Source organism: Lissotriton helveticus, chromosome 9, assembly GCF_964261635.1.
Source record: "Lissotriton helveticus chromosome 9, aLisHel1.1, whole genome shotgun sequence".
In the NCBI taxonomy this organism is placed as follows: Eukaryota; Metazoa; Chordata; class Amphibia; order Caudata; family Salamandridae; genus Lissotriton; species Lissotriton helveticus.
In genome coordinates this window covers 548,876,208-548,890,358 of record NC_136070.1, presented here as the reverse complement: position 1 = coordinate 548,890,358, position 14,151 = coordinate 548,876,208, and the positions used below count along the sequence as shown (strand labels likewise).

The 14,151-nt window shown below is 47.1% G+C and overlaps 1 protein-coding gene across 1 annotated transcript in view; it reads left to right on the top strand.

The window, feature by feature from the left end:
- Nucleotides 1–4,937, top strand: part of DNA2 (DNA replication helicase/nuclease 2) — an 82,686-nt gene extending 77,749 nt beyond the window's left edge. The window contains exon 2 of the mRNA XM_078660442.1: nucleotides 654–4,937. Within this exon, the coding sequence (XP_078516568.1) occupies nucleotides 713–3,880 (3,168 nt within the window). The 5' untranslated portion in view covers nucleotides 654–712 and the 3' untranslated portion in view covers nucleotides 3,881–4,937. The remainder of the gene's footprint in view (nucleotides 1–653) is intronic.
- The last annotated feature ends 9,214 nt before the right edge of the window (nucleotides 4,938–14,151 follow it).

Sequence of the window (14,151 nt, the reverse complement as noted above, 5' to 3'; positions counted from 1 at the left end):
AGGCGTGGTGTGCAGTGTTGTGGCAGGCAGCGCTTGGTGGAGAAGTCAGGTGGAGGGTGCAGAGATTGGCTGAGACCTTGTGCGGGTATATCCGAGGATGTGCAGTTTTGCCTGTGGATACTCAGCATGGCTGTTGCCCTTATGTTGGCATTCCTGTAAATTTCCCAGGTAAATGTGTGAGTTGATGCTCCAGTCTAGGTTTTTTCTTTGCATTCTAGGCCTGGCAGTCTTGTTTATCGCATTAGTAAATCAGGCCATCTAGTCCAAGAATTCAAAGAAGGAAACATTTGGACTGGGGCAGATAGTCAAGAATGGATCTGGGAAATTTGGCAGCTATGTATACATTTGGTTGAATATGTACATTGGAGGAGGTCTTGGAGTGTGACATTCGCTGAAGTTATGCAAAGTGGGTCAAAACAATGAAAGCTTGCACTCTTTTATACATCATAATGGGAGTTCTTATGTAGATGGGTGACAGATGTGCAGTCAAATGGAGTCCAGGGGACTATCTACTCAGAGTGGTGACTGCTAGTTGCATTTCTACAATTGTCTTCAACGCATCTTTTTACGAATAGCTACTCCTACTGTGTTTTGATAGTCTGTTGGCAGAGAGTTAAATGTTCTCATTATTTTATCTTTTGTGTATTTTCCAGGCAAGTGTTATTCCAGAAGTTGAACTTGATAATTAACAGGGACATCTGAATGTGCGACGATGGATACAGACCCAGAATGGCTGCTGGAAGAACTGATGGAGAAAAGCTTCACCGACATAGAGGAAGAACCAAAATGTGTGGAAAAAATGCTGAAAAAAATTGCCTTCACAGGTACCACACTATGCAAGGGTCTGAACAACAGATACTGTGTCCTGTCTGTGAAAGAGATCCCAAAATATGGCGGACAGACTGAGAAACATCTCACCATTACAGCATCCCCGACCTTTGAAGACACGGAAACATGCATTCTGAAGAATGACTGGGAGTCTCTTCCTATAGAGCCAGGCGACATCATTCATCTAGAAGGAGAAATAAAGTCAAACAACATGTGGATAATTGACAGAGACTCTGGTTTTCTGATCTTGTACCCAGACTTCCTCATCTCCGGAACTAGCATTGCTAACAGCATTCGATGCATGCGAAGAGCTGTGCTGAGTGAGAAATTTCGAGTCTATGACCTGGCATCTCGTCCAATGTTGCTTGGTACAATGCTTCATGACATTTTCCAGAGGGCAACAGTTTCAGGATTTGCCCAGGACAAGTTGCAAGCACTTGCTCTTCAAACTGTCAATGGCCCCAAGTTTCTAAAAAACATGTACCCATTGAATATGAACCAGACGGAAATACTGCAAGAGGTGGAAGAGTACCTGCCTGCGTTTACCAAGTGGGCTGATGACTACTTCCACGCATCTGCCCAAACTCGTCCACGCCATTTGATCATGAAGCTGCCAGGTGATGGCAGAAAAGAGGACTCATCCTGCCATGTTCAAGTTACAGATTTTCTAGACATTGAAGAGAACATCTGGTCCCCCAGGTTTGGGTTAAAAGGGAAGATTGATGTAACAGCAGGGGTGAAGATCAACAGACGATGTAGCTCTAATTTTAAAGTCATGCCGCTGGAGCTGAAAACTGGAAAGGAATCAAATTCGATAGAACACCGAAGTCAGGTGGTGCTGTACACTTTGATGAGTCAAGAAAGAAGGTTGGATCCAGAAGCTGGCTTTCTGCTCTATCTCAAGACAGGCACCATGTATCCAGTGCCTGCCAATCACATGGACCGCAGAGAACTCTTAAAGTTGCGAAACCAGCTGGCATATTACTTGTTCAATACTGTGAGAAAATCTGAGTCAGGAACTGGACAGGTGCAACTAGCCCCCTTACCCCCTATAATCAATGATCATCAAGCATGTAAATATTGCTCACAAATAAGAAACTGTTCCCTTTATAACAGAGCTGTGGAAGAACAGATGGTGGACAACGATATTCCCTCTGAAATGAAACCTGTTGTAGAGAGAGAGACTCAGCACTTGAAAACGACACATTTACAGTATTTTTCCCTCTGGTACCTCATGTGCTCCCTGGAGGCACAATGCAAAGAGAGTAGAAAAGGCCGTAGAAACATTTGGATGACGTCTGCCTCAGAAAGAGAAAAAGATGGCACCTGCATTGCAAATCTAATTCGAACCCGACAGGTGCAAGCAATTTCAGAAGGTCAGTACCTCCACTACTTTCAGCGTAAAAGTGGCACCTTACCAGGAACCAACCTTGTAATTGGGGACAGGATTGTCGTGAGCGGGCAAGAGAAAAATATGCTTGCATTGTCTTCTGGATATGTTTCTGAGGTCAGTACGATGCACCTCACTTGCACCCTTGACCGAAATCTGACCAAGCTTCCCACAGACACTTTATTTCGCATTGATCATGATGAGGGTGGAGGTGGGTTAGATACACATGTAGGTAATCTTTCCAAACTGATGGAAAACAGTACTGGCAGTGAAAAGCTGCGCAATTTGATTATTGATTTCTCTGTGCCTCAATTTGTTCTACATCTCAGCTCTGTCCTTCCTCACGATGCAAAGGAAACTGTAGCAAACATCTTAAAGGGTCTCAACAAGCCTCAGAAGCAAGCAATGAAGAAAGTCTTGCTTTCGAAGGACTACACGCTCATTGTGGGTATGCCTGGGACAGGAAAAACCACCACCATATGTAGTCTGGTTCGGATTCTCTACGCCTGTGGTTTCAGTGTGCTGCTTACCAGTTACACGCACTCTGCCGTCGACAACATCTTGCTAAAGTTGACCAAGTTTAAAGTTGGATTTTTGCGCTTGGGACAGGCTCAGAAAGTTCATCCAGATGTGAGGCGTTTCACAGAGGAAGAAGTATGTCGATCTCAATCAATTAATTCGTTAGCACAGTTGGAGGAGCTCTTCAGCAGCCAGCCTGTAGTTGCAACTACGTGCATGGGAGCAAACCATCCAATTTTCACTCGGAGGAGATTTGACTTTTGTATAGTGGATGAAGCATCACAGATTAGTCAACCCATTTGCCTTGGTCCGCTTTTCCATGCAGACCGCTTTGTTCTGGTAGGCGACCATCAGCAGCTGCCCCCACTTGTGCTCAATTCTGAAGCACGAGATCTTGGAATGAATGAAAGTTTGTTTAAGCGACTGGAAAAGAACAAGGATGCTGTGGTGCAACTGACAGTGCAGTACAGGATGAACCGCCAAATTATGACACTCAGTAACAAGATGGTCTATGAAGGGAAACTTGAGTGCGGGTCGGAAAGAGTAGCCACTGCGACAGTTCATCTGCCCAAGTTTAGTGACCTCAAGTTGGAGATGGAACTGTTGACTGGATGCTGTGAGAAGTGGTGGCTTCACGTGCTTGAGCCAAACAATCCAGTCTGTTTTTTGAACACTGAAAATGTTCCTGCACCAGAGACCACAGAGAAAGGGGGAGTTAGTAACTTGACTGAAGCCAGGTTGGTGTTTTTACTTACCTCCCTCTTCATTCGTGCTGGTTGTAAGCCCGGAGATATTGGAATCATTGCTCCATACAGACAACAGTTAAAAGTCATTTCAGACTTGTTCGACAGTCCAGCCCTCGGTCTGGTGGAAGTGAACACTGTAGACAAATATCAAGGCAGGGATAAAAGCATCATCATTGTGTCTTTTGTTCGTAGCAACACAGATGGTCATCTAGGTGATCTCTTGAAAGACTGGCGGCGCCTGAATGTTGCCCTCACGAGGGCCAAGCACAAGCTGGTCATGTTGGGCTGTACTGGGGCACTGTGCCGCTATGTGTCACTGGAGAAGATGCTTTGCCATTTAAACCAGGAAGGTATGGTCCTTGATCTCCCTGCAGGTGCACACAAAGCAGATTATTAACTACATGGAAACTGCAGTAGTGCCTACCATGAGAGAGGTTTATTCTGTTGAGTTGAATCTGTTTCATGTTCTTCCAAGCAGTTGAGGCATCATTTTGTTTCTGGTCAATTGGACATGTATTGTCTACCCTTAAGAGATCGAATAATTCAGTAGTTATGCTTGTGACCTATTACAGTTTTGTTAGATGTACTCAGTACCTGATAAGAGCTGCACTTTGATCCACATTCCATCATGCACTACTTTCACAACTAAACCCCATCCCAACATTTTCCACTTGAAATGCCCCCAAATCACATGCCCTCCAATTTTTCCCAGAACCCCAATGCTTATTTCAGATCAATTCTGCCTCTACCCTGATCATTCAGTCTTCCTACTTTCCCGCAGCAATTGGAGCACACCTTGGACAGCATGGCAATTGAGCCATCAGGATGCCACATTACAAGCTGTCATTTCTGTACTGAGCTTGGACTCTGATTGAATATGATTTTGGGGGGTACTCTATGGAATTTCTGATATTTTAGTATGTGTGTATACTTGGAATCTCGTACACAATCAATATCCCATCAAATGTTTGGGTGGTATACATTGTTTTATGTGCACCCATGGTCATGAACTCTAACAGTGAGGATTCAGTTATGCATTTGTTTCTTTATTTGGGGTTCACTTTTTTTCACTATGCACACGGAAATTATTTATTTTTGTCAGTTTACTATATTGCATTTTTTTGTAGTGTACGCACAAACTCTCACTTGCACATAAGTACACACACGTGTATGTGTGTGCCTGTCTTAATTTTCTTATGTGCACAAACACTGTCAAGATGTGTAGGCTATGTTTTTTGAAGTACAGTTTCCTATTTCGTTCCTAATCACTGTCGCCCAATGTTTGATATGTGGTTTACATAAGTTAAAATGATCCATGCCTTATGATAATGTCTTCTACTTCAACCGGGCTGTGTTTAAGCCCAATGTCTACCTTGTTAATGAATTTTAAAAAAAAATTTGTATGACAGTAAAATGCCAATTTTTGTATGAAATAAAAAGCCTGTTAAATAATGGTCTTGAAAGTATTTTATAACGGTTTCCGCCTTTCACGAGTGCCTTCTCATGCGAGTATGAGCAGATGGTTCTTATTTTTTATGGAACTGTTTTGTAAAGTACTAGCTGTCATGTTGTGATCTCTTTGGAGCTCTGAGTTATACAAAGCCAAAGATCAGGGAACTGAGTGGCTGTTAGTCCAGCAGGATCCCAGGAGCACCCTTATCCGGCATTCAACGAGGGCTCAGGTAAAGGACTTCTTAAAATGATCCGACTAGTTGACTTTTAAGAAGTATCAAGGATTGGAGGGAGTTTGGCTATGATCAGAGGTGGGGCACCAGTGTGATCCAAAGTTTACAACTCTTACCCAGGGATGACTGCAGTGTGTGTGATTGATGGAACACTAAGGGACCAGTTCAAGGATTCCGATTGAAGGTTTCTGATGCAGAAGTAATGGGGAGACCTCCTTTGGAAGCAGACAGGCCTTTTTCCAATAGGCTTTATGAATTATGCAATGTGTCTTGAATTTGCAGTCTACTGCAAGGTAATGGGCTGCATTCAGAGCTGGTTTGAAGGCATGTTATGTTAATCCAGAATTTATAGAGTGCACAGCTACTCGTCAGAGGGTCCCGGCGCTATGACAGAAAAGACAAAAGCAAAGACTACCAGACCAGAATTAATTCAGGGAGATGAGTTATGGTAGTTGTTGGAACAACAAAGTTTTTAACTGCTTTCTAAACTCCGAAAGGGTAGAGGTCTGTCTCAGTGATCATGTCTATGTTCTGGTACACCCGAGTGCCCTTAACTTGGCGTTCTTTAAGCCTTTTCATAGGATTCTGTGGAAGGTCTAAATAACACGCAAAGCAGTAGTCCAGTCACCTCAAGACATCTTATGAGAAAAATACGATGGTAGGTTTACTGAAGTGGAAGAATTTTCCAAAGCAAGGAGAGTTGCATATTGACACCTATACCCAAGAAGGGTGGATAAGAAAATCGAGGTGATAAAGATCCCAGAATTAAACCTTCTGTGAGGTAGCAGGAGTGGGCACTCAACAAGAGAGTGAGTTAAATGGAAGAGGCATACTCTAGTTGACTTAGAATAACATTACCGGTTTTGTTCCACTTAAACAAAGGAAGCTTTTTCTTATTCAAAGTTGGGATGTGGTCTAGTTGGTGATGTTATGTTGGTTCTCTGAATCATTTTCCAAGATGATGTCTGCATATGTCAGAGTACAGTCAGAAATGGACTTTGAGCAGACTTAGTAGCTGAGGAAGGGAGCACATACCTAGGAGAAGGCAGATACCTGGAGGCACAGCACAGTGAACCACAAGGTTGGAGGTGTACTTGCTGGGTGTGGTTGCAGAGGAAAGAGTCCAGGGCGCAACTCCAGCAAATTCCAAACCAGGAATTCTCAGGTGGAATAATAATATGCTTATGTATGGTATCACAAGTCACATAGAGATCAAGAAGGATCAAAGCAGCGTATACTTTTCATCAGGCGTGAAGAAGAGCTCGTCTCTAATGGTAGCCAGTCAACATTCCTTCCCTGTCAACTGTCGGAACTCTGAGTGAAAGAGATGAAACAGCAGATTTTGTTGGCTAATAACAGGAGGTTTGCCTTTTAAATACATTTTTTTAGGTGAGAAGGTGATTGCAACAGGGCCTATGTCAGCTGCAAGAGAAGAGTTTATCTTGTTGGTTAAATGAGTAATCAGAAAAGAACAAAACTGCTTCATTCAAGGGTATTGTTCCATGGTTGTGACCTCCTAGTTTTGCTTTGTAAATTTGAAAGAAAGGGGACTGACTGAGCACAACCTAGTGTCATGGGGTAAAACTAAAAGGAAGCTGAAAATTCAAAGTGTGTGGAGTGAGTCACACTTCTTGATTCATTTCTTTCTATATGCAAAGACCTGAGACAAATCCGTCTTCTCTTTGACATATAAGATTTGTCTATCCACAACCAAATTTTAGCACAGGTATTTATTTGTTCAAATGTAAAAGAATAGCTGTTTAGCAGCATAGTTGTATTAGTTTGCTTTTATATGCTCAGTCATGTGTAAAGCCTCCCTGCTTATTTGGTTGTGCCTCTACACCATAAGTTGGAACGATTTATTTCAGCACACTGCCAGCAACTGGTCACTTTGCATAATTAGGAACCAGTCACCTTTATCTTAATGCATGGTTCTCTGAGAAACGAGGAGGGGCTCGTCTCCTACTTTGATACACATGTTCAGATTATAAGAAGTACTCGGTAGACTACTGCTATGGTATCTCCTCTTGTTCCTTCGAGACAATACCTGCAAAGTCATTTCCCTAATAGCCGCTTTGCAGCTGTCTTGTTTATTCAGAAAGCCTCCTACAAAGGAAAAAAAAATTCTTGGTTAAAACAGCCTGAACAACTCTTGTTGGACATTTAGCAGGCCTATTTTTGCAGTCTTGTGCTTCCATCAGACCCGGTAGTGCACAAACAGTGAACAAGATAACATACAGCAAGTCTTGTTTTTTAATGTAACTTAAAACACAAAAAGTCACGGCACGCATGTCCACGTAATGACACATCCCCTGACCTCTGGACTCCCCACTTATCCTTACACCTAGCACTGAGAGGCCAGGACCAGGTAAAACAGAACTAAGCAAAAAAGAAAAACAGGGGAGGTATCAGAGATGCAGGTGTGCCAGTACTGACCCCCCTATTGATGAAGAGCATCGAGAGAGGCCAGGACCAGGTAAAACAGAACTAAGCACAAAAAAAAAGAACTAAACAAGGAGGAATTAGGGATGAAGGTGTGCCAGTACTGACCGCTATTGATAGAGAGCTAATGGAAAGGCAAAATGCAATGATTTTTATCATGCTCAATAATGCAGACAGTAGATGCGGTTACATGAAGCCACTTGAATTTTCACTCACCTCTACATATGCAGGATGGTAACCAGTAATAGAAGCAGCACATCATAACCAATAACAGTGTTATGACATAACAGGACGGCCCAAATACAGCTTAAAAGTAACCAGAAGAAGGACTGGCAGTCCGGAGGGTGAACGTGGTCCAAGTGAAGTGTTAAAGGAACCATTTTTACACTCTATGGTGAATTTTCTTTTTTCCAGTGGATGCCCAGTTCGGCTCCTATGTATGCCTGCAATCAAGGACTGATTAAAGATGTTATTGCAGGCACTAGACCCAGCCACACGAGTGGGGTAAAATTGTTATCGGGGAATGCAGGGAGGTACGAATTTTATGGAGCCCTGCAATTTCCAAATGTTCAAGTCACAGAAATGCAAGGTAAATGTGCGATTTTAGGCCAAGATTGAGGTTTGCAGCACATAATAGGTAAGAAACCATCATGAGATGAATGCAAGGCAAACCAGCCTGGACTCCCCAGGTGTATAGTTTTCAGAAAGGCTGGGCTTGGTAGGCTTCCCTCATTGGCCGTCCAGCCAAAACTCAACTAATACTGCTTCCCCTATTGCAGATTTCTCCATGCTGCATTTTGGGGCTATATGTGTTGCAAGTGTTTGGGTGAGTCACACCTGGGGTACCGTTTTTATTGGGAAAAGTAGGGGATGCTAAATGGTAGGAACATTGTTATTCCCCACAGATTCTGATATTCTGGAACTTTCCCTCCCTGAAGTATGAGTAGGATGTACGATTTTTCCTACTCAGCCAGTCCATAGTTCAAAACTAGAGCCAAAAGAATCTCATGTTTCTCCTGCTTGTCTTGGGAATGGGGCTCTGTGCCTAGGTGGGCAGAAAGACTGTGGGGGGTTTAGAGCTGGAGGATAGGCCTAAAACCTGGGTGGTCTCCCACCCAAAATATTATTTTTCTACAAAAATAGAATATATCGCTAGTGGGCTTTATATCACACAAGGGACAGATTGCAGGTATTCTCCCTCAATCTACCCTCAAGGAGAGTGGTTTGAAAGAAAAAGGTTGTTGGGTGCGTATTGTGGTGGGGGTACAGCCTGATGCTTGGGTGAGTTGGCCCTCTCACCCCTTCCTTTCTTTGGAAATATCTTTTTGCTGGTGATAGTGGCCCTCAGATTCATATTGAGGCAGAGTTAGGGTGAACACCTCCATCCACCCCGAGGGGGGGAGGGGAGTAGGCAGTAAGACTAATTGTGGGGTGGAGCACAGGCCTATACCCGGGGGGGGGGGGGCGTTCTCCCCCACCACCTAAAACAATTCTACAGTCTAAAAATCCTTGGTGCCTGTTGGGGAACACAGGCCCATGCACAGGGAGGTCTACCCTTCCCCCTAAGAAAGGTGTCTAATGGCCATTCTGCCCAACCCCTGGGGTGGGGCAGATTGGGGGATGAACGATCACATTCACCTCTAGTGGGCAAAAGACTAATTAGGCCTGGGTCAGAGAGGGAAGACAGGCCCATGCCCAGGGGGCCTCTCCCCTCCTTCCAAAAAAACACCACTTTCACAAAATCCCTGGTGTCTAGTGACCTGTCTACCCCCAGGCAACCTGATACGGAATGAACACCCCATCAGCCTCCTTGTAGGGACAAACCGATGAGACTAATTGTGCTAATGACAAGAGCACATGTCCATGACATTGGGGACCTCTCCCACCCCCAAAACAATACTGCAGTCTAAAAATCTCTGGCATCTAGTGGGCTTTCTACCTCCCCCCCCCCCCCCTGAGTGGGGTGATTGGAAGTGAACGCACCATCCATCCCCATGGGGTGACAGCAAGACTAATGGGGCCCAGGGGAGGAGCACAACCCATGCCCAAGGGGGGCGATTCCCCTCCCCTGCAATCATCCCCGTTGTTTAGTGTGAATACCTGCCCATGAAGGGGGCTCAAGAGCTGGCAACATAACGGGCGCCCCCCCCCCCCCGTAACGAGCCAGCCGCGCCAAGTTTTGGCACGCAAAAGGCATAGGGCGCGAAAGCAGCCCCCAGCATTAGAGCACCCACCCCACATCGTTGGGCCGCCCGACACGGCCAATGGGGAGGGGGTGCTAGATACAAACCCTCAAATGAGGGATAGCCCAACAGGAGAGGCCAGCAGGTAGCGGGACGGGGGATTGGGATATAAGGCTGCTCCTCCAGGTAGGCTCCATGTTCGCGGGGGAGCAGCAACTCTGATATCGAACTTTTGAAGACTGCGTGGCTTACCTGAGGAAAGGCGAGGAAACTTCGCCGGCGGAAGTAGGAGGTCGACGAGGTGCTGTCCCCCAGCAGAGCGGGTAAAAGCATGGGAGCTCCCTCACCCAACTCGAGCACGTCTGGGAGCTGAAGCAGGCGGCTTGACCAGCGGCGACAGGAGGCACCCTCCACTGGCGAACCGGGGCCCAACCGGCGTCGGAGGCCCGCAGGAGGAAGACACGAGGCAGTAACCGGAGCCCAACCGGCACGAGGTCGAAGGAGCTGGGCCGGCTGCCCATCAAGACCATTGCGGCAGGAGCAAGGGGAGCAGCGCTGTAACCGGAGCCCACCCGGCAGCGAAACTCCGCAGCCCGCCCGCGTCAGCACGAGCACCGGCGGGCGCGACGCAGAGAGAAGGTGAGCTGGCCAGGCTGCGACCGGAGCCCACCCGGCGCCAGCCGAAAGTGAGCAGCACGCCGCATGACCCCCCGACGCCACCCCGAGGACCAGCGGGCGTGGCCCGCGGCGACCAGAGCCCATCCGGCAGCAGCAGCAGCGAGGGGAGAAAACGCCTCACGGCCCGCCCGCACCAAACAGAACACAGGCAGGTGCGACGCGGGTGTAAACAGCTGCCCATGCGCGGTAGGTGGCGGGCGGCTCCTTAAAGGGGCAGCATCGAGTGCACACAGCAGCAAAATTCAAGCTGCTAGAGGGAGCACACAGCAGCGAAGGGCAAGCTGCTAGTGGACACAAAGGTGGGTGCTGTATCCATCCCTCACCCTCCCCAGCAAATAGGCGAGCACCAGTTTTCCTGCACTGCAGGGCCCCCTCCACAGGGTTGTTGCATAAAATCGGCGGCAGCACCCCGCAAAGGACCATTGAAGGAAGGGGCAGAGAGTAAACAGCAGGCAACAGGTCCTGCGCACAAGGCCTGGGTTGGTGCATAAACGGCGGCAGCACCCCGCCTGGACAGAGGAGAACGTCGCCGAGGAAGGCAAGCGCGACTTGGGGTTAAGGGCGGCGATGGCGAAAAGAGGGAGAGCCAGGAAGCAGCAGGAGGAGCTGAACGACCTGCTCCAGCGAATCAGGGTAGCATCAGCCATTCATGGGAGCATGGGCGTCCGCAGAAATTTTTCCAGGGGGGGGGCAACATTTTTACTTCATCACCATCCTACGACATGATTGAGCACAAGTATTAAATAAACTAATAAAAAAATCTAATAAGACAAAGAGCTTAAATAAACAAAGAAACCCAAGGGGTGGGAGAAAAATCATGTGAGGCTTCACAGCAGATTACCTGGCAACCACAATGAAACAGAGGAAAAAAACAAACAAGCATTGGCATAGCCAATAGGTCTCGCCTTTGGGACCTTATAAGTGTTTAGCCATGCAACACTTGAAGTTGTTGCACCAAGGATATTGTACTAGACAACTAAACACTTATAAGGTCCCAAAGGGGAGACCTATTGGCTATGTCAATGCTGTTTGTTTTTTTAAATGACAAGCAGTGCTATATGGCTCCGGCTGCCACTTAGTCCACCACATCCCGGGTAGATGCTGCAGCCATCTTTGAATGGTTTTAAAGCCAATTCAAAAGCTGTCACCAGTGTATGTTAATCCTTATCTCAACTGTGAGACTGCTCTCCTGCTTCCCAATTCTATTAATTACAAATGATGTAAAAAGAACATCTCTTTCTGAGCTGCACGGCTCATCCTACCCACGTTTCATGCGCAGATTTGAAATACTGATGGTTTGGGCTTCCCGGAATTCAACTGGTTGAGAGGTAGACAGGTGTAGAGAGGTAGAGAGAGGTAGAGAGAGAGAGGCGTAGAGAGAGAGAGGTAGAGAGGTAGAAAGAGGTAGAGGTAGAGGTAGGAAGAGAGAGAGAGGTAGAGGTGTAAAGGTAGAGAGAGAGGTATAGAGATAGAGGGAGAGGTAGAGAGAGAGAGGTAGAGGGAGAGAGATAGGGGTAGAGAGAGAGTGGGAGAGGTAGAGAGGGTGAGAGAGGTAAAGAGGTAGAGAGAGAGGTAGAGAGAGAGGTAGAGAGGGGTAGAGTGAGAGGTAGAGAGAGAGAGGTAGAGAGGGGTAGAGAGAGGGAGAGAGGTAGAGAGAGAGGTAGAGGGAGAGGTAGAGAGGGAAAGAGAGAGAGGTAGAGAGAGAGAGGGAGAGGAAGAGAGAGCGGTAGAGAGAGCAGTAGAGAGGGGTAGAGGGTTAGAGAGAGCGGGAGAGAGAGAGGCAGAGTGAGAGGTAGAGGTAGGGAGAGAGAGAAAGGTAGAGAGGTAGAGGAAGAGCGAGAAAGGGGTAGAGAGAGAGAGGTAGAGAGAGAGCAGTAGAGAGAGAGAGAGAGGTAGAGAGAGAGAGGTAGAGGTCGAGAGAGAGAGTGGTAGAGAGAGAGAGAGAGGTAGAGAGAAGTAGAGAGAGGTAGAGGTAGGGCGAGAGAGGTAGAGATAGGGAGAGAGAGAGGTAGGGAGAGAGAGGTAGAGAGAGAGGTAAAGAGGTAGAGGTAGGGAGAGAGGTTGAGAGAGAGGTAGAGGGAGAGAGAGAGGTAGAGAGAAAGATGTAGAGGTAGAGAGAGAGAGGTAGAGAGAGGTAGAGAGGTAATGGTAGAGAGAGAGAGAGGTGGAGAGAGAGGTAGAGAGAGAGATAGAGAGGGAGAGGTAGAGAGAGAGGTAGAAAGAGAGAGAGGTAGAGAGAGAGGTAGTGGTAGAGAGAGAGAGGTTGAGAGAGACAGAGGTAGAGAGAGAGAGATAGCGAGAGGTAGAGAGGTGTAGAGAGGTAGGTAGAGGTAAAGAGAGACTTAGAGAGAGAGAGACGTAGAGAGAGAGAGGTAGAGAGAGAGGTAGAGAGAGGTAGAGGTAGATAGGTAGTGGTAGAGAGGTAGAGAGAGGTGGCGAGAGAGAGCTAGAGAGAGAGCTAGAGAGAGAGAGGTAGAGAGAGAGAGGGAGAGGTAGAGAGAGAGGTAGAGGTAGAGAGAGACAGGTAGAGAGAGAGGTAGAGAGATAGGGAGAGGTAGAGAGGTGTAGAGAGAGAGGTAGAGAGAGAGGAAGAGAGAGAGGTAGAGAGAAGTAGAGAGAGGTAGAGAGGGGTAGAGTGAGAGGTAGAGAGAGAAGGGTAGAGAGGGGTAGAGAGAGAGGTAGAGGGAGAGAGAGAGAGAGGGAGAGGTAGAGAGAGAGTGGTAGATCGAGAGGTAGAGAGGGAAAGAGAGAGAGGTAGAGAGAGAGGGAGAGGAAGAGAGAGCGGTAGAGAGAGAGGTAGATAGGGGTAGAGAGAGGGTTAGAGAGAGAGGTAGAGAGAGAGAGGTAGAGTGAGAGGTAGAGGTAGAGGTAGGGAGAGAGAGAAAGAGGTAGAGAGAGGTAGAGAGAGGTAGAGGAAGAGAGAGAGAGGGGTAGAGAGAGCGAGGGGTAGAGAGAGAGAGTAGTAGAGAGAGAGAGAGAGGCAGAGAGAGAGAGGTAGAGAGGTAGAGGTCGAGAGAGAGAGAGAGTGGTAGAGAGAGAGAGAGAGGTAGAGAGAAGTAGAGAGAGGTAGAGGTAGGGCGAGAGAGTTCGAGGTAGGGAGAGAGAGAGGTAGGGAGAGAGAGGTAGAGAGAGGTAAAGAGAGGTAGAGGTAGGGAGAGAGGTTGAGAGAGAGGTAGAGAGAGAGGTAGAGGGAGAGAGAGAGGGAGAGAGAAAGATGTAGAGGTAGAGAGAGAGAGGTAGAGAGAGAGAGGTAGAGAGAGAGGTAGAGGTAGAGAGGTAGTGGTAGAGAGGTAGAGAGAGCGAGAGGTGGAGAGAGAGGTAGAGAGAGAGGTAGAGAGAGAGAGATAGAGAGGTAGAGAGAGAGGTAGAAAGAGAGAGTGGTAGAGAGAGAGAGGTAGAGAGAGACAGAGGTAGAGAGAGAGAGAGATAGCGAGAGGTGTAGAGAGAGGTGTAGAGAGGTAGGTAGAGGTAAAGAGACTTAGAGAGAGAGAGACGTAGAGAGAGAGAGGTAGAGAGAGGTAGAGAGAGAGGTAGAGGTAGATAGGTAGTGGTAGAGAGGTAGAGAGAGAGAGGTAGAGAGAGAGGTAGAGAGAGAGAGAGAGAGAGAGATAGGGAGAGAGGTGTAGAGAAAGGTGTAGAGAGAGAGGTAGAGGTAAAGAGAGACATAGAGAGAGGTAGAG